The sequence below is a fragment of the Erpetoichthys calabaricus genome, chromosome 1 (assembly GCF_900747795.2).
Source record: "Erpetoichthys calabaricus chromosome 1, fErpCal1.3, whole genome shotgun sequence".
NCBI lineage: Eukaryota > Metazoa > Chordata > Cladistia > Polypteriformes > Polypteridae > Erpetoichthys > Erpetoichthys calabaricus.
This window is the reverse complement of record NC_041394.2, coordinates 262,913,922-262,934,710: the sequence shown is the minus strand read 5'-3', so window position 1 is coordinate 262,934,710 and position 20,789 is coordinate 262,913,922. Positions and strand designations below refer to the sequence as shown.

The 20,789-nt window shown below is 36.4% G+C and overlaps 1 protein-coding gene across 1 annotated transcript in view; it reads right to left on the bottom strand.

Annotated features, from left to right (window-relative positions):
• Positions 1 to 20,789, bottom strand: part of cdhr5-rs (cadherin-related family member 5, related sequence) — a 66,388-nt gene that overhangs the window by 2,457 nt on the left and 43,142 nt on the right. The window contains exons 10-14 of the mRNA XM_051930253.1: positions 17,191 to 17,391; positions 12,501 to 12,632; positions 9,502 to 9,580; positions 6,299 to 6,492; positions 26 to 46 (exon numbers count right to left, since the gene is read on the bottom strand). Coding sequence (XP_051786213.1) covers positions 26 to 46; positions 6,299 to 6,492; positions 9,502 to 9,580; positions 12,501 to 12,632; positions 17,191 to 17,391 — 627 coding nt within the window. The remainder of the gene's footprint in view (positions 1 to 25; positions 47 to 6,298; positions 6,493 to 9,501; positions 9,581 to 12,500; positions 12,633 to 17,190; positions 17,392 to 20,789) is intronic.

Sequence of the window (20,789 nt, the reverse complement as noted above, 5' to 3'; positions counted from 1 at the left end):
GACTGTCAGAGGCATATAGACTCACCAGCTGAAACCATCTTAAGCTCTTTTTGGAGTAGCATTTGAAAGGGAAAAACGTGTTATTGCAAGTCAACATTATGCAACAAATTGATATAAAAAATGTTTTTCAAAAATAACAACTTTCCAAAGTGAACATGTTCTGTAACCAAAAAATGATCACAATGTGAAACCATTTGCTAACACATCCCGTAAAACATCACCATAACAAAAGGGAAAAAAAAATCAGTTTCTGTATTTGTCTTAGTACATATAACTCAAATACCTGAGCACAAATATGAATAAATCAATAAGAATTTACTGTATAGAAGTGACCCTTTACCATTTTCAAAATCACAACCATTATTTTCTTTTTGTTTCTTGCTATTGTACTGGCAAATACATTTGCCTGGATGGAAAATGGCTTTGTAACATTTTCATACATCTCTTCTCATGTGCTGCCTCCTAGTGGCTCTATTTTACACTTCACCTCTGAATTATACATACATCTTGGAATATTTGCTTCCAGTTTGTGATCAGATTAGAAACTTGCTCTTATCCAGCAGAGTTAGTTGGCTGTACCAGCCATTATGTTTCTCGAAATTTCAAGGTTTGGATATTACTCCTTATCATAACATGTCATGGCTTCCAGTATCATAATTTGTTTCTGTAGACCAGCATCCAAAGCTGGTCTAAGTCCAAAGCTCGGGTAATGAAAGAAAAAAAGAAAAACAAATGGAACACTAGAGTTACAGAACAGTGTCATTGTAAAAAATGTTGAAAGAGGGAGCTTCACCAGTCATATGCCCTGAGAAGTTACGGTAGCACATAAAAAAGACCTGTTTGCCAAAATCAGGGCCATCAGTCAAGGAACAACAGCCAAACAGCTGAAGACTTGCTGCAGCAGGACTACAACTGGTATGCTAATGTTGTATTTGTGAACCACTTTTGATACGGACCATAACAAAATTTTTATTTATTTATTTTGTAAAGTACTTTTTTTATTACTATTCAGTTTGTTTTTATTTTCTCTCTTCTTGTCTTTTTAACTCTTATGCCTCGACTGAACCTTCAATTTTGTTGTTCCTTTGTAAAAGTGACATTGACAATATCTATCTATCTATCTATCTATCTATCTATCTATCTATCTATCTATCTATCTATCTATCTATCTATCTATCTATCTATCTATCTATCTATCTATCTATCTATCTATCTATCTATCTATCTATCTATCTATCTATCTATCTATCTATCTATAATTTAGTGTCTTTTATCGATATATCAATCTGTCTATCTATTACCATTACAATTCTGTTGTGTTGTGAGCTGACAGAATTTATCAGCATTGGAAGAGTGAGTAGAAAGAAGCAGAGTAAATTCCAGAGGGTATTACAATTAGGATTTTGTGAGATAATAAGTTACATTGGCATTGTTGGAATAAAAATTCTGGTTGGACCATACAGACCTGGGAGAGAAGCACTGTCAAAAGGAGTGGAGCCATCTTGAGAAGCAGTATGTGTGTGTGTGTGTGTGTGTGTGTGTGTGTGACAGAGAGAGAGAGGTGATCAAACACTCAATGAATAGCATTTACGAGACCCGCTCCACTGCTTAAATCCAGTGGCATACGTCTAACAAAAAATCCATTCCTCATCTTCCATGCCATACAGAGAAAAACGTGGAGTGTGATGCATCCACAGAAACATAAAATCAGCTAACAATTGTGAAGCTGAATAGCTGGCTATAACATTTACTTTATTAAATCTGTTAAAAATACCTGTCATTAAATTTTAATTTATGTCATACCATCCATTGAACATTACATGGAAAATATCAATAAAATGACCAAAATTGCTACAGTACATCCAGTCCATCAACAGTACAGACACTACATGGAAATCTGAAGTAACAATCTAGTGAAAAAGCATGCATCTTGACATTGGGAGGGGAGGCCCACAAAATTGAAGCATTTGTCTTTGTTTTGCGTATGAAAGCTGAGCTGAGATACCAATTAGAAATGGAAGACTTCTGTGGGGCAATTTTAAATCCAAAAAAAGTTGCATTACTTTCTTTCTTCAGTGCACATGTGTAATAAGAGTAAAAATAAAACACTCATCAGCAAGCTAATTTTAGCACAAATCATAGCAATGTATTATTGACTACTGTTTTTTTGTTTTTTCACTTCTTAATCAACCCAGGTAGTGATTTTCCTCACATCTCTCTCCCACATTCATGTTGACTCTGTATGTCTTACTCTTTTTTGCTACCTCCCTACATAATTATTTGCACAACTAATGAAAGTACAATTTCCAGCTGTTTAAAATTGTCTGTATATAGATCATTTGATATAGAAACAGGAGCAATGATAAAGGTTAAACAAAAACATCAGTATTGATTTTAAGAATAAACCAAAGTACTTCATTAGCAACATACTGTACTTGCCTTTATTACTAAAGTCATCTGGGTCATCATGTCAGTGGTTTTCTCAGTATTTGATTTACAGTAGGTGATGGCTATTCTGTCCTCCGTTCCACATGTGCCTCAGAGGGTCAACATCCAAGTTCTTTCCAAGTGCTACCATCCTGAGCCGAGAGGGGGAGCTGCCCCTAACTGAGTTGTCTTCTTCTTCTTCTTCCACAATGCAGAGAAACTGCCCAGTGTGGGCAAATGACTCCGCCCCTTCCGATTTCTGGACCATAAAAGCAAGATGGCCCGGAAGGAGGCGTCACTTCTTGTCAAAGTGACCTAAGAAAGAGAGCTCCACAGCCTACTTACATTCAGGTCAGTCATTCTGACCAAGTGTTGCGGTGGCAGCAGTTTTGTTTCTTTTTGAATGCCATTGTGTGTTGTTTTTGTTAAAACTTCAAGTAAACGGGGACAGTCTTGTTGGCACCCCAAAAATTTGTTGCTTGTCATTCCCTTGGAAGACCACACCTAATCATTTTTAATGGTCTGGTCTGGCAACACTTCTACTCACTAAAAGCATAAAATGCAAAGTGTTGCTTGGGGACCAGAAAAAATTATAGGCTAGAAATTTAACTCCGTTCAGTATTTATATACATATCAAGTCAGGAAACAGGCAGGCAATACAATCAATGACCACAGTCATCTGGAAAAACCACCAAAACACAAGCCACTTGGCACGTCAGTCGTTTATGTCAGATGTAATTCTAAAGTCTCCTCTGTTTCTCCAAGATTTCTAACCATCTCCATCCAGATTAATTTATATTAACTTATAAAGATATACATAGAAGGGGGCATGAGTGCAGTTCTGTATGCTAACAATCTGACTTACACATTTAGGGTATAATGTGCAGTATACAGTATTACCATTTTATGCTGATAAATATAATGTGGTGATGTCATATTGCCCATTGTACGTATACTGTTTGTTTCTATTGTTATGGTATGGTTATTGCCTGGTAATGTGGTTTCATTCATGCATTTGTTTATTCAAAAGACCATGTCAGCCTCTAGCATGTAACAGCTATAGGAGCTCACTGTGAATAATTTAGCATTCTTCAGGCCAAACTTGCAGCTCAGTAAACCTATTATATGAGAAACATGTATTATAAATATCTATTATTAACTCTTTAAGTATGTTACTGTGTTTAAAAAAACTGCAGTATTCTATAAGCAGGGCACAAAATATGTCATACCATAAAGGCAAATGCAGATACTGCTACTAATCCTATATGGTGCAAATTAAAACCAGTCTGAATGAATAATGTTGAATTATTAACATAATTTACTTTTTTCCATTCCTTTCATTGCAGTTAGTGTCTGATTCCTTTCAACCTGATTGTTGATGAACCTAAATGTCAGTCATTTTCCAACCCGCTATATCCTAACTACAGGGTCACGGGGGTCTGCTGGAGCAGCACAGGGCACAGGGCAGGAACAAACACCGGGCAGGGTGCCAGCCCACTGCAGGGCACACACACACACCAAACACGCACTAGGGACAATTTAGAATCGCCAATGCACCTAACCTGCATGTCTTTGGACTGTGGGAGGAAACCGGAGCACCTGGAGGAAACCCATGCAGACACAGGGAGAACATGCAAACTCCACGCAGGGAGGGCCTGGGAAGTGAATTTGGTTATATACCAAATTAATAGCATCTTGTGATTTCACAGTCAAACAGATGGTGGCTAAAATTTTATTTTGAAGCACTCATCTGACATAATTATACCAATCTGATCATGTTAAGCAAGACATTTTGCCCTGTAAAAATGGCTGCACTGACCAAAAGTTTGTTCTTTTTAACCAAAACAGAGTAGGTGCCATACTGAACATGAATGTAATCAAAAGGAAAGTCACTCAGCCGACAATTGTTCCATTAAGAGGATATGAAGCAATGACTGTAACGGATGCCCCCTCTCACCCCGACAAAAATATGGGGCACCTTTTATTGCACGTATCTTCAGAATAATATAAATAGAAGCCTTTACTGCTCAGATTTTTCTTTTAATGATTTCTGTTTCCCCTACATACATAAAACAGTTTTAACATTTTAAAGGCATAAACATTGGATTTCAAAACAAAAAGCAAAAAAAGGGTACAAATCTGCACTCTAAAAAGAGAGAAACTATACCATCCAAAGGAAAGTAACAACCACTGATACATTAGGTAGACACAATACTCATTTTAATCACAATGTATGCCAACAATACATTGAAAAAGTAAACATTAAAAGAATTGTAGAATTACATGCAACAATGCTTAAGCAACTTAAATAGTCCATGTTTGTTTTTTTCTTTCTTATTTTGTTACATTACAGATATAAAGTCCCTATACAATTTTTAAAATATTTAACTACAACACCACCCGGTGCAAGTTTAGAACATGTCTGTCCAGTCATTCATTTATTGGATATAAGGCAGCATCTCAGTCTTGGTCATGCAGACACATGCATGGCAGGGGAGCGGATTTAGTGTTTGCCATTAGCCTAATTTTAAAGTTAGTAACTGATAAGGAGAAGAATGTAAAAAATCATTCTTTTCCCCATTATAATTACAACAGTGTTTTATTTCTACTATCGGCATAGATTAAAGGGAACTCACATGTAGCAGTCCATCGCAGAGCACACTCATAAGCACAACTACACTCACTTAGACCAGGCCAGTCACCAGTGACAGAGACAAGATTGTTCACAGAAGGTTACTGCGGACTACGAAAGAGTATTGGCAGGAGGAGGTTGTAGATAAATCAAAAGGGTTTACATATCTGTTGATTCCTGTAAAGTTTTCAATTTTCTGACCCAGAAAGAGTCCTACTCTGCTCAGTGCTTTCTAACACAGCTGCTACCATTCCTTATAAAAGAAGCACCATCCATCCGTACTCTACCAGTCAATGAGAATCTGCAGCATTGTGATTATATACAGTATGTACAAGGTTTATTAACATAGCCCAGGTATAGTTGCTTCAGGGTGAGGTTTGAAGCATGTTCACGTACACACATTTGCAAGATGCTTGTTATTTAGCAGGGTAAATTGCATAGAAATGTGTGTATACCAGGTTTTATAAATCTGTTTTTTTAGGTGTACACATTTTCCTGTTTTATGGTGTACATGTACTTTCATGTGTTTTTCCAAAAAAAAAACAATTATCATTTTGATAGAAGAATTGAAGTTAAAGAGACAAAGCAAAAAGATTGGTACACAAACGATAAACTGCCACTATATACAGCTACTTTTTTCTTTTAAAAAGTAAATTAAAAACTCAGACGTTGGTGTGCTGCACCCTACCGTTTTAAAGAGTGTGCACAACAATCTCATAACTTTCACCCGCATTCTGGGATGCGTCACACCCAGCTGACTGGCAACAGGCATTGTAACAATGAATATGGCAGTAGCTATACCTAAATACTGCAAAATGGTGTTACCCAAGAAATAAATAATGGCAATGTGAAAAGTAACAAAAATATATACTGTACAAAACAATATTTCAAAAATGTTCTTAAGTAAATAATAGAAAATGATAATCCTAAACTAAAGCACACATAGCACACTTATTCTCCAACACTTTATTAAATCGGGATCATCCCAATCCAGGACCACAAACCTTCCTATTCATCATTTTTGTGCTTTTGTTTTCACATCAGTGAACCCAACATGAACATTTTTAAATGTCTGAGTGAATAAAAAAATAAAAGTTGCTTCAGCATTGTGTTATGTAATAATACTCTTACACAGAGGTATACACGAGCACCCACAAACAGGTACAGGCTACAATCAGGGTCATGTAATGGAAGTAATGCCACCTACAGTAGCTGTCCATCTAAGATGTCTTTTCTTACCACATTTGGATGCTTTTCCACAGCCACAGAGGCCCTGTCAGTGGCATTCTGATACTGCCGCCTTTTTCTCAACGTGCGCACAACAGCAAACATAGCAATACCAAGAAGAAGCAGCCCTGCTCCCAGACTTCCTCCCAGAATACCCACGTCTATTAGGTTGTAGAAATGGTCAGCTCTGTATGGATCTGCAGGAACTTGAAAAAGACACATGTGTTAATACATCATGAGAGAGGTCATGTCTTGTACATGTTGTTTCAATTGCATTCTGCAATATCTTTGTTCTAATAGGCCTTCTCAAAGTGAGACCATTGAAACTGACATGACTTGAACTTTACTTTGACCTGACAGCGTGTGTCTGTAGGCTTTGGTACTGGATACACCTGCTTTGTCACATTCACGCATGAACATTGCTGTCAGATTCAGACAGACAAGGGTGTGAACTGCAGCAGGAGCTCGGTCTCAGACTCAGGTCTTCTGCAACATTTTCAGCTGTTCCACAAGACTAGAAATGCACTATGCTGCTGAACCTAAGGTCATTTCTTAAGGCAGTTGCTGTTGCCTTTTGATATTTCTTATTATTTACAACACAATGTACTTTACAGAAGACTGTTTCATACACCACATTTAATTCAGTTCAGCTTATTTTTGTATAGCACTCCTATCTGAATAATGCAAATTTAGAAATATAGCATGATAATGGAAACATTTTAACCATTACAATATTTGCAAACAGTAATTCGACCCACATTTCAACAGATACATGCAACAAAATTATGCCCATATAAAACTTTATGGATGTGGTGAGAGAGGACATGCAGGTGATGGGTGTGACAGAGCAAGATGCAGAGGACAGAAAGATATGAAACAAAATGATCCACTTTGGCAACCCCTAACGGGAACAGCCAGAAGAAGAAGAAGAAAGTTTTATTAGTATTATAATTGCGATATTGCTAGTGGACAAGTGGAAAGAAAACAAAAACTGTATTTAGCAGCGCTTTTCAGGAAAAATAAACCCTTGGTTGGTTGAGTGTTAAATTAAGGTGCCAGAGTGGTTTTTCAGAGCATTGCCATTGGGGAACCATTTCTGGTTCCCATAAGATGCACCCATGTGAAGGTTCCAGAAAGAATCTTTATTAATTTAGATCCATAACAGGCTTTTTAAATAAATATGAATAATGATAACTGATTTGTGAAATACCAATCGGTCATGAGTTTAAAAGGACTCTCACCGCATACAGTAACACAGGCTAAGTTCAGGTTTTCTTAATCTGTTATTGTCCTGCTAGGCAGCCTACCGTACATTAAAGATTTTTTTTTCTACTTTTTAGGAAGTTTTCAAAGAACAAAGAACCAACTTCATATGCAAGGGACTCTTCCCAGAATGAAATGGTGCTTTGTCAAGCTATAGTTCTATGAGGAACCACAAAACCCGGTAAAAACTATAAAGTGCCATTAAAGAACCAAAAATTTTAAGAGTGTACTTCATAGCTGACAATGTTCTAGATTTGATGAGCAATACCAACACATTGCTTTCTGACTCATAGAATATCTGAAGCAGAACAGTAAAATCATTAACCATAAAAATTGTCAACTGAGTAATAAATGTTTAAGGTTGTTTATAATGCATTTCATAATTATGCTGCTAGAAATCCTAAATTTTACATTTTAAGTCACCTAAATTTTCACACAGCCTGGCTTCACTGTAGAATTAAAACTTCACATTTACACCTTATACTGTCATTCTTAATACTTCTTAAAAGACATTACATACTTCACTGACAGTGGGGGTATAAGCAGCAAGGTGTGACATTATAGGGGTCCCAGATGCTCTGAGACCTCCTAATCATCTCTTTCTATCTTTGAAAGCCTCAAAATCAAAATTATGGATGGTCCTTGAAAATACTTTTTAAAAACATGTTATGGCATTATAAATCACTCAGTGTCTTTTACTGAGTTTGCAAGAAAATACTGTGAAAGTGTGTTGCCTGTTAGTAAGCCTTCATCACCCATGATGTGATGTCCATGCTTTTAAATAAATGGAATGGCAGCACTGGTCTGTGGTAGGTGTTATTAATGATGTTTCATTGATACTGTCCCAAAATAAAACACACTTCCTTAACTGTAAGTTCTGAATTAAAAAAGGCAAACAAACAAAATAATAACAATGTCACAACAAAGCAACTTCATTTGTAAGCTTGGTTGCTGTTGAAGCAAGTCTTAGCACCACTACAGCGAGTGAGTTGGTGGCTTCTGCCTTCCTGCACAGAAGTGAGTTTGTGTCATAAACAATCGCCATTTCGATTGTGATGCATGTCAGAAGTACTATGTGGTGAGGGTTTTGTTTGTATATTGTGCATGTATGATGAAATTTGTCTATTTATGATATTTTTTCGAAGTGATAGCATGCTATATACAACAGTATCACAATAATATTTCAGTGTTCAGCCAACAATGGAGCACTAATGTAACCCTTCTGATTGTCAATGGACATGCTGCACACTGATAAACACACATTCCTATGTAGAAATATTTTTGTGAACCTAGAGCCGTATAAGTGTACTGGGTACTTTAGAAGAACAACAGGAAAAGATACCAGTTTAGCAAAGAGAAGATTAAGGGCATATGAAAATACCATTTATTATCCATTCATTATTCTGAACCCTCACTGTGCACTATAGGTTGACGGGCTGTAAATGTGCCCCGTGATGGTCCTTTTTACCACATTTCCTGAGAATCTTAGTTTTCAATTCATTTTGTTAATTTCTTGTCATAAAAGTGTTGAAGTACCATCTAATGGTAGTAAGAAATTAAAATGTAAAAAAAGGACCTCTAAATCCAGCTTTTAAATATGTCTTTCTTGTTCATTTTTGTAAAAGAAACAGAGATTTCTGAATCGCCCCACATCCTGTTAACAGTTAATGTTAAAGACGTTTGTTAAGGTAATTTAATCTCTTAGGCTGATTGACCCTCCAGGCTGGAGGTTAAAGCTTCACAAAGACTACTTAATTACCTGCATGGCAAATAATCAGTAGTGACACATGGAGGTTAGCTGCTACACGCTATGTGCTTTAATACACATGGCCGACTGTGAAGCCATCACAAAAACATCAACAATGAGGAAGGGAGAACCCCGCTGCACATTTAAACTTTAGCAGTTACAATCATAAAATGGCAAACGTTTCTAATCCATTTTATACTTTTACCTTTTTGTCCTATATGCAGAACATTAATTTCAACCGTAGTCTTTGCCATTTCCCCTGATTCTTGATCTACAGCATAAACCTACAAAAGAAAGTCTCTTAAATAACATAATCAACTGATTAATATCTAAACAAAAGCCAAATAGCATTACTTTATTCAAAATTCATGCTCACACCTTTGTCACGATATCTTGTGAAAACAAATCAATTGTAATCAAATGATTTTAAGAAAGAAACATTACAAAGGTGGCTGAAAAAATAATTGAAAATTAAGTTATTACACTCTTAATGTTCCTGCCATTTGTTTTGTGCACCATTCTCTTGCTGGTAGAGACTAAACCAATTACTTTGTACATGCGCATGGAGACGCTTTACTCCCGGGTTTTACTAGAGATCCCTCTCAATGCTGTATTTTGTTTTTCACCTGACACTTATATTTTGGTTAACAACATCTGGGCCTATTTAGCTATTTATTTTAAAGTGAAACTAAAGGTATGCTAGTGGAAAGCATGCTGTATGTGTGATGCATAGAATTTATGCTACAAACTCACAGAGGACTTGGCATCTCTGTGCTTATTTAATTATAGCAATATTTATCTCATCTTTTCTCTTTTCATCCAGGAAATAGGAACACTGTAATATACCAGGCCTGCTATGCTACAAATGTAAAACTTTCTATATCCCAGAGTTTACCATCGTTAAAAACACATAACATCACTGGAAAAGTTTCGATGAGAACGAGCCATTCAACTCAAAACAGATTGGTAATCTGTGTTCATCTTCTCTTTCTTTCCCTTCATCTTTTCCAACTTCTGTGTGGGGTCAATGTGCTTGACCAGCCTTCTCCATACAGTTTGATCCTACACCTCCTCCCGAGTCAAAACCTTTACTTTCAGATCTTCATTTACTTTATCCACCCACCACCACTTTGGCCTCCCTCACTTTCTCATCCCCTGCACTTCCATTCCCATCACTCTTTTGCCCACATATTCATTGCCCCTCCTCATCACATGTCTGTACTATTTAAACCTACTTTCCTTCCTTAGATATTTCTCTCACTTTTGTTGTATCTCTGATTGTCTAATTTCTTATTCTGTCCTTTTTTGTAACTTCACACATCCTTCTCAACCTTCTCATTTCTGTTACATCTAATGTCTTCTCCAGTGCGTCCTTTACTAGCTCAGGACTCATCTCCATACGCCATTGCTGGTCATGCCACCTCACCTTTAACACCCGCATTAATTCCTCAATCACTCAATACTCCTGATTACCTGTTCCAGTCATTCCACTGCATAGCACTGAACTCTACAGTTTATCTCAGTTCATCAAACTCCTTAAAAAAAACTGTATAATCAAAATCTGAGAGTTCCTTACGTTTTACTGTTGATACTACTCTACATGTGCCACCACAGGCATTCTGGCAGCTTACACAACTTCTACTTATATTATGCTTAATAATATCAAGGTCCTTCAATACCCCAATCATATTTTGTAGTAATGTAATTCCTTGAGAAACCTTAATGGATATTGGTCATCAGTCATGCGGTTAAATGGGCATCTACTAGCTTATACAAACACGTTTATTGTCATGGCATACTTCATGAAGTTGTTTCTTGGAGTGAACTATGACATACTGTGTATGGTAAAGTGGCTAACTAAAATGACTTGCCTAAAACATCATACCTCAGTATAAAGCATTGGGCTTGTTATGCGCCAAGAAATGCTCTCTTTCTAATTATAGACTATTACTGTGTGAAATAAAGTCCTGTATATTAATCATATTAACTGGTTTGTGTTCTGAAGGAAGGTTCTGAAAAGACATTTAGCATGTGCAACATGGTGTGTGATATAGTTTAGATATCATTAGCTCTGAAGCCCTTGCTTATGCTTAGTAACCAAACAACTGATCAAGTCTTCCCTTTCTTTTTGTTTTGGATGAAATCAGATATTGTTCATAATGTAACAATGAGTATGGACAAATAACCTTCATTTTATATAGTGGCTTTCTATAGGTAAAACCACAAGCACAATTACAGATTAACTGAACAAATGTTGACATACTGTATATTTCTAGCACAATAGGTACATCGAAGTTAATCGACTTCTTCTGGGTGACACTGTGACTTTGAGGAGGGGGAAAATCTGGTAATTTTGAATATTAGATTTCAGTTCCTCATCCACTACACCACACTACCCGCCCCAAAATCAGCAACGTTTTTTTTTTATACAGGAAACACAAAATAATAAAACATAAATGGTTGTCAAATATTAGTTGTATTTATATATAAACAGTACTATGGCCAGTTTTGGTCTCCACAAATCATCAGTGCTCAGAGAAGAGCAATTAATCTGATTCCAGCTATGAGGAGAGATTGAAGGAGTTGAATCTTTTCAGTTTAAGCAAACAGAGATTAAGAACACATGACTGATGTGTTTACAATTATAAAAATAAAAAAAATAAAAAATATAAAAAATAAAAATAATTACGAAAGAAATGAATAATCTCTGCAACAAGAACATGTGGACAGTTTTGGAAACTTGTTAACTTGATTTTGCACAAAATGTTTAAAAGTTTTTCTTCATCCAAAGAACCATAGACAAGTGAAAGTAATGTGGTGGAGAACAGGACTCTAGGTACCTTGAAAGTACCTTGATTTTAGGTGCTTGAAATCTGGACTTGATGTTATTTTGGAAAATCTAGGTGAATATGATGGACACGCTGGTTGGGCTGAATGGCCACTTCTCATGCACAACTTTTCTAATGTTCTAATGTTCAAGTTACACCTCTAACCAAAACACAAACTGGAATGGTTTTTTGGAAAAATCAAAAGCCTAAACAAATGAGAAACACTATCCTCAATCAAACTGTGTAGTTTAGTGGTTTGTCAAGCCCTTTGTCCATTTTGTAGTACCCTCTGGGAACCATAAATAGGATTGCTACCTGCATTAAATTCTGTGTTATACATTGATGAGGTTCTTCATTTATTAATGTCATATCTCACCTCTAAATAATGTTTCTCATTAGCTCGTAGCTGATTGGCTTTGGCTATTATAAGACCTTCTTGAGTGACTTGATAAAGCCTGGAGTTGTTGAATTTTGGTTTTAGGGAGTACTGTATCTTGGGATTTAGACCCTAAAAAAAAAAAAGATTATTTAAACATATCCCAAAATGTATACTGTAAGTAGCATTTTTTATTTATTGCCATTAATAATTCTTCAGAAGAGTGCTGTTCCCCTCCATATGCAATACTAAAGATCAGGTCAATTAATGAATGATCTTTACTTTATTTGGTATGCAGTGGATAAGGCCCTGGACGTTAAACCTCAAGGTTGATGGTTCAGTCTCCCTGTGTGACTTACAGCGAGTCACTTAACTTGCTTGTGCTCCAGTTGTAGAAAATGCATATGCATAAAAGATAATGCTGCTTTAATGCTGCATGTCATAATCAACAGAGCCTCACAGCCAGACAAAGAGTGAGAATTAAATGTAGAAGGACACAGCAGAGCTACTGTACATAATCATTACATAACATGGCTTTGGAATGGCAAATAAGCCAGTTTCAGAGGGTCTCATGTGGCTCACAGGTTTGATGTAATTGTAGGTCTTATGTATTGAAATTTACAGCTTTGTAAGTTAGTAGCAGATGTCATAATATATGATAGAAAAAAACAGATACCAGATGGATTCAAATGAATATTAAGTTACACTACTATTTTACATTGCAGATATGCACAGTATTTGCACAGACCATGCAGATGATCTTTTCACAATATACAGAATTAAAAAGCAGTAGAGACTGGTGAAGTAGGGTCTGCTGCCTAATAGCTGACTTTCCAGAACATGCTTTGAATATGAAGCACCTAGTCTTGTATAGATAAGTTAAATTTAATGAGTCTGACATAACACCATAACTTTCAGGGGCAACACAATGGCACAGGTAAGAAGTCCTGGGTGGAGTCTGTATGTTCTCCCCATGTCTGCATGGATTTCTTCAGGATGCTCTGGTGTTTTCCCACACTTCAAAGATATACAGGTTAGGTGGATTGGTGAGACTAAATTGGCCTTAGTCTATAGTGGGTGTGTGTGTTTGTGTTTTGTCACACACATACACATAGGAATCAGTCAACGGGCTTAACTGAGGGTAAGATGTCAGCTCAGGGACTGATGAAGTGCGCTAACCTCTTTTCTCACTCTTCTACAGATCATCAGAAGGGAAGCCCAGCTAAACCGACATCAACTTCCGCATTCCTGTCTAGATCACGCCCTGCTACTGACCTCACTTCCACCACTTCCCTCATAGACCCGCCTCTTCCTGCACCCCACCTATAAAAGCCTGCATCTCTCCTCCCCAGTCAGTCTATTTGGGACTTAGTCTTTTTTGATTACTTGGTTGAATATTCATTTTTGCTTTACAATATACGAGGTGAATCCCCAAACCTTTCTCTTTCTCTTTTTACAGTGTGTGTGTGTTTGCCCTGCAGTGCACTGGCGGCCTGTCCAGGGTTTCTTCCTGACTTGTGCCCTGTGCTAGCTAGAATAGGCTCCAGCAATACCCCACAAACCTATTCAGAACTAAGCGGGATAGACAATGACCAACTAACCATAACGTTCAAGAATACTCTTATGGCAGAATGTTAAAAGAGCACAAAAAATTTTTAAATTAAATTTCCCAGATTAGGCTCAGGAATGCTTTCCTTTTTGAAATCTGTTAATGAAAGGCGAGGTGTTAAGCCTGTATTTAGACATCAAGGTAAACGTCTTGCGACACAAACAGTGCATGTGCAGCAAGGATACGGGATAGAAACAGAAGGTCAAGTAATCAATTTATCATTGAATCAGTTATACTGAAATCTAAAAAACATTAAAACTATCTCAGGTCCAACCAAGGTGTTTTACATAAAAATTTTAGATTATCTATCACTTGAATGCAGCAGTCATTTGGTTTACGCATGATCTCTACACTTTAAGTGAAGCCAGTTAGACAAATGGTGCACAGTTTATTGGGCTCCTCTCTGGCTGTGGCTACATTCACTGTCTTTAAGAACATTTCAGCATTTGGAAACAGATAATATCAAATTAACAATTGGGTGTTTATATAAATGCCAGATAAAATATTGTTTAAGGCTACTTTTTGTATGTATAATTTTATCATTCAATTTGTAAATTAAGTTGTTACCTTAGATGGTTTCATGTCTGGGTGGGCCTTTTTTTGAGCCTTATCAACAAAAAAAGCTGGCCTAAATGAGTGTCTGTATTATCAGGATTTAAATTGAGATCTTCAAAATTTATCTTTTTGCTGTTTAATTAGAGTCAGTGGAAGCTTTTCAAAGACATGAAAATCAATAAGCTCAGTCATCACATTAATTTGCTATTCCAAGCTAAATTTTTGATATCTTAAGTCATGGTGTGAACAGCTTGTGATTTTACTTAGGCATTTTAGATGATATGTGTATGATTAGTCTGCTGCAGTATAAAATTTTAAGAAATTCTTTTACAAAGACAACCATGAGCATATACACTGAAGGTAAGAGGAGTTAAGCTTGCAAGGTTTATGTTATGGAGCAAATGTTAAAAACTGCCTTATCCAACTGGATCACATCTTTTATAGCACACAAATGTGCTATGGTCCAGGGAAGTGCTTCATTCAGCTTTCACTCAACTGCAATAAATCTGTTATATTCATGGCGAATGTATTATTTATTCAGCAGCGCTTCTACCCAAAATTACTTACAGGACTGTGATATATGTACATACCAATTCAACCAGACACACGTTTAAGTGGGACATGGTGCAAGTAAGATTCAGGCCTAATGGTAAGAGTGCCAGGGCTGGCTGTATCATTGCTCTCTAATGAAAACGACATTAACAGACACTTGGATATGAACCCAGCATATGCAGGCTTAAAAAGATCAATAATAAAAAAAGACTTTAAGACCAACACCCTCTGAACCCCACCTTACTAATCCACTCCTCTTACACCCACCTACCCCCACCCCCCTTGTTCATTTGCTATACATTGCCTTTGATTCCGGTATGTCTAATCATTTTCCTCTGATGATGACTAATGATAGGGGTTGAAAGCTTAGGAATAAAAGACTATGTTAAGATATGTGATTCATTTTCTCCCTTTGTGGATTACTAGATTTAAATATGTAAACTGTGTCAAAGAATTTCACTGCCATATACACACACACATATATATATATATATATATATATATATATATATATATATATATATATATACATACACATACACAGTATATATATATTGTGACATACCAGTAATGAGCATAACTTATTACCTGGACGGTAGGCCCAAGAGAAACATCACTGGCCAGCTGGGTGGAAAGATTATATCGTGCCCAGCAGGTATAAAATATTGGAGGGACCAGAGGAAGCCGGAGTTTGGGAGTGGGTCCATCCCCCTTATGCTAGGTGGCAGTGGTCCTCATGTAAGAGCCCAGTTGGGACACCAAGCCTATGGAGGATGGACCCACTCCCAATCTTTGGCTTCTGGTTCCTCCATTATGTTATACTGGCTGGGTACACAATATAATCTTTCCACCCAGCTGGCCAGTGACGTTTCCCTCAGGCCCCCAGTCCAGGTAATAATCCATGCTTTTTCCTGGCCGGGAAGGCCCATTTGTATGCCATAATATATATATATATATGTTTACAGTTGAAACATTGGTCAATTAAGCAAGAGCATCTGAGCATCACACTGTTAGTCAGAGGCAGGAATTGGACCATAAACCTTTTAGTTTAACCTCCAACACCCTAGCCACCAGGTCACACTGTCTTCAAAGTGAGACAATGTACGTTAAATAAATTAATTACATCTACACCAATTTTTTTGATATAAATAAACCCTAAACTTACATCAACCTCAGTTCATTCTTTTTCTTACTCAGGCTGTACTATCCAAATGTAAACATGTTAACATGTCCAGCCAGCTTGCAATTGCTGTTGTTGTTTGAACAAATCTTTAAATAGTAAAGTAGTTTTCATCCAGCAGTCAGTAACTGCTTCATGGCAAAAAATGTGTGAAACATTTGTTGTTGCTTTTAATGAGCACATCTTTCTTTTTTATTTTTTCTGTAAACATTTGCTCCCTAATTCAAATTTATTTGTCCATTCATGCACACATATGCATGAAAATATGTACTGCCTATGTTGGAACAGATCTTTTTAATTTTATTTGAAAAGTTACTCACCTACACCTAGTGATTGATTGTGCATTGAGAATGTTATTGTAGAAAAGGAGCAGCATCTAGTTTATATAACATAGCATACAATTCTGAAAAAGTTTAATCTAAGTCAGAGTTTTGGAGGGATGGTGCCTGACAGCTCCTGTCTTTGGGATGTAGGAAAAGAACTGAAGTATTCAGAGGAAAACCCATGAAAGGTGTGGGAGAACATGAAAACTTCACATCAACAGTGCGTCCATGATGCTGTATCTATAAGGCAACTGTGATAGCCACTAGACCACTGTGCTGCCCCACTTAATACTAATAACACTAATGAATTCAAACAAGAAAAATAGATTGGGGCAGAAATTATTTTAACAACCACTGGCAAATTAGATTTTCCTTAAAGAGACACATTTTTTTCTTCTCTAATAGCCATAATGAAAATGCACATATCTGTAAATTGTTTACAAAATAACAAAATGCACAAAAGCTACTTACATCTCTAAAATCCAAGTCAAGTGCTTGTACTAGCAGAACCACACTTCCATAAGTAGACACAAATGCTGCACTGCTCGGGTTTTCATTTATAAATCCCTTATATGTGGATAAGTTAAAATGGGGTGCATAGTGATTTACAGCTAGCACTCTGATTAGAGCAGTGGCCACCGCATATTTGTTTGGATCATTTACTTGAGAAGCCTGCATGAAAGGGAGAAAAGTCAAGAAGATGAAAATTAATAACCATGAATTAAACTAATAGCTAAGCTACATGTAGCACATATGGCAATACAAAATTAAAAGTAAAGTGTGTGGAGGAGCACTTTAGAATGATCAAAAGTAATAATGTAATTAACAATAAAATTTAATAAAACAAGGAAGCAGATTATGAACTAAAAATTGTTGATTAAAAAAGAAATAATATGTGTAATAAAAAATAAAAAGTAAACTGCAGGTAATTTAATTAATTACTTGAAGAAAATAGAGACATACAAATGAACAGATCAGTGGACAGAGAGGAAAACAAGATAGATAGATAGATAGATAGATAGATAGATAGATAGATAGATAGATAGATAGATAGATAGATAGATAGATAGATAGATAGATAGATAGATAGATAGATAGATAGATAGATAGATAGATAGATAGATCTCAAACACTATGACTTAAGAAGAACAGTCAGTCTTTGAAAACACTCTCACAGAAGGCGTTGTAGAGGTTAACGTCTACCTCACAGCTTCAATGTCCTCAGTTTACAATTTGCTTATATTTTTGCCATCAGGCTTCTAGATTCTTTTCAGCTTTGCATAAAACATTCTTTGGACATTCAGAAGCCTAAAAAGGTAATCGTAAAAGCCAAGCGAGATGCTAATGGTCATTAAATTTACTATATCTTCAGGCTGATTTTCAATTACTACCCTGGTGCTTGTACTAATGCTGAATGTAGCAGTTAGTAACACACTATGGTATTTGTATTTGAACCTGGAGATAAGCAACAGAACAGCAAAAACAATAATTAAAATTGGAAACTGTCTTGAAAAAATGATATACCACATGGAAATATCAAAGTCAAAAAGACAAATGTAAACATCAAAAACATAAGACACACAAGAAACATAAAGATAAACATGCATTTTTTTAAATAGCACTTTTAAGCTTCTTAAATCAATGAAGTTGTTTTGCAAAACTGAGCGAGTATGAGTGAAAACAGGAACACTGAGTTTGGCCAAGACAACATAAATCAGTTTACCTCTAGTACAACAGTGCATACACAACAGTGCGTGGTTCTACAGAGCAATGCCAGGCAGAACCACTTTTGGTTCCCAGAAGACCCATCTACAAGGAGGTCCTGCAAAGAACCTTTATTTATTTAGATCTCTAATGGACTCCATACAGTAAATAGTCATGACTTGATCGGAGCAGATCTGTGAATTGCCAATGAGTTCCTAACTTTAAAAAGACTTTTGCTGCATACAATATTGCATGTCAAGTTCAGGTTTTCTTAATCTGTTGGTGTCATGATAGGTAGCCTACCATACCTTAAAGATTTCATGATTTTGTTCTACATATTAGGAAGCTTTTCAAAGCACATAGAACTAACTTCATATACAATGAACCCTTCCCAGAATGAAATGGTGCTTTATCAAGAAAATGTTCAAGAAGGAATCACACAATTTATTAAAGAGCCGTAAAGTGCCATTGAAGAATCAAAGTTGTTTGTGTGTAGCTGCATTAGAAGACACCAATGAATATTAGCTTTGAGACCAAGTAAGGTAATTGAATCACTTAGTTAACATTTTTATAGGACTTCCATGAAGCTCCTTCAGTTGAATTTATACCAAAGGCACAACTCAAAGCTTTTCTATTTTAAATCAGTAATTATGGTATGCTCCATTATCAAATATGCGGATGACACCATGCTCATAGAACGCATATCTAGGGAGGATGAAAGCCACTATCTAAATCAAGTGGACTGTATGGTAAACTGGTGCAATAAAAACTCTCTCACTCTGAATGTAAAAAAGACCAAAGAAATGATATTTGATTTTAAGAGACAGAAATCTGTATGTTCACCCATTGTAGTTCTGGGAGAGGAGGTAGAAATAGTGACTGAATATGAAATACTTAGGAACTTACCTAGATAACAATCTTAACTGGAATACAAACACAAAAAAATTATTCTCTAAACGCAACCAACGCTTATTTCTCCTCCATAAACTCAAACTATTTAAAGTAGACAAAGACCTCATGTTGTCCTTTTATCGCAGTCTGATCCAGTCTGTGATCACTTTTAGTTTCATTGCCTGGTTTAATAGTCTGACAAACCAAAACTCAAAAAAGCTCCAGCAGATTACAAAGTATGTAGCTAAAGTTATAGGGGCTGATGTAGATGATTTGACTTGTGTGTGTCAGAGGGCAATGCTAAAGAAACTGGAAATCATCTCAACTGATGACAGACATCCATTACATGTAGAACTAAACTTCAGTAAATCAGGAAGGATAGTCGCTTTGAAAACCCACACAAATCGCTCCAGAAACTCCTTTCTTCCTAGTGCCATATGACTTTTCAATAAGAAATATCGGATATAATGGTTAAGGTTTTGATATATATCCTGTAACCTTTTTTTTTTTTTTGGTGTAAATATGTATTATCTAACTGCCTTACCTTAACCTGTCTTGTCTCTATATGTCTGTTTTATTTCATTCTGTCTGTTACCTGTTATTAGATGCAACTGAGAAGGCAAATTTCATGTTTTCCTGTGTAAATATGACTAAATAAAGAAACCTTAAACCTTAAACCTTAAATAATCTCCATTTGTGCTGTTCTTGTATTCTTTAATGTTGTCATGCATGTGAGATTAGGGACCACCTGGGAGGCTCAGGTAAGCCTGTTGATACTGCTCCAAGGCAGGAGGGGGCACTGTTGCTATCAATGTCGCCTCTGTTTTCTGTAGCACCCAGCAGTACCTAGGAAGGAGGCCTAGCCCCGCCCTTGATGACCAATCTAAGCCCCACTCCCTTTGGGCTTTTGACCAGAGAAGGCAAAAGAAATGGAGCTCCCTGATGTCAGCTTACTGAATGACAGTGTGGTAACCACTTGCTTTAGTTTCTTTTTATTTGTTATTTTTTCTCAGGAAAGTTCTGTATTAAAAGGAGTTTTCTCTGTTTCGGCGTCCTAACATTTTGCACCTGCGTCTGCAGATCATTCCACAATGTCCTATCGATTTTTTTTACTATTTCCACAATTCATCATATTGTGAATATTACACGTGGTGTAATAGATGTAAAAACAAAATAGTTTGTTGCGTATTTTAGGAGAAAATTGCATCAAGAAAACCAGGAAAAGGCTTAAAACAGACCGTGCAAAAATTTGGAGAAGAAAAAAAATTAAAATGAACAATTCTAACCAGTGCAAAAAAAATCAAAATTGCATTATTTAGCTCAGGTATCTGTCTCACTGGAACTTAGAAGAGCCTGGGATCTGTCTCACTTGTACCACATGGAAAATGAAATCTCCATGTTGGAGAAAGAATATTTACCCTAAAAACTATAGAAATGTAAATAATTATCTACTTATCCCCTGATATCCTGTTTGC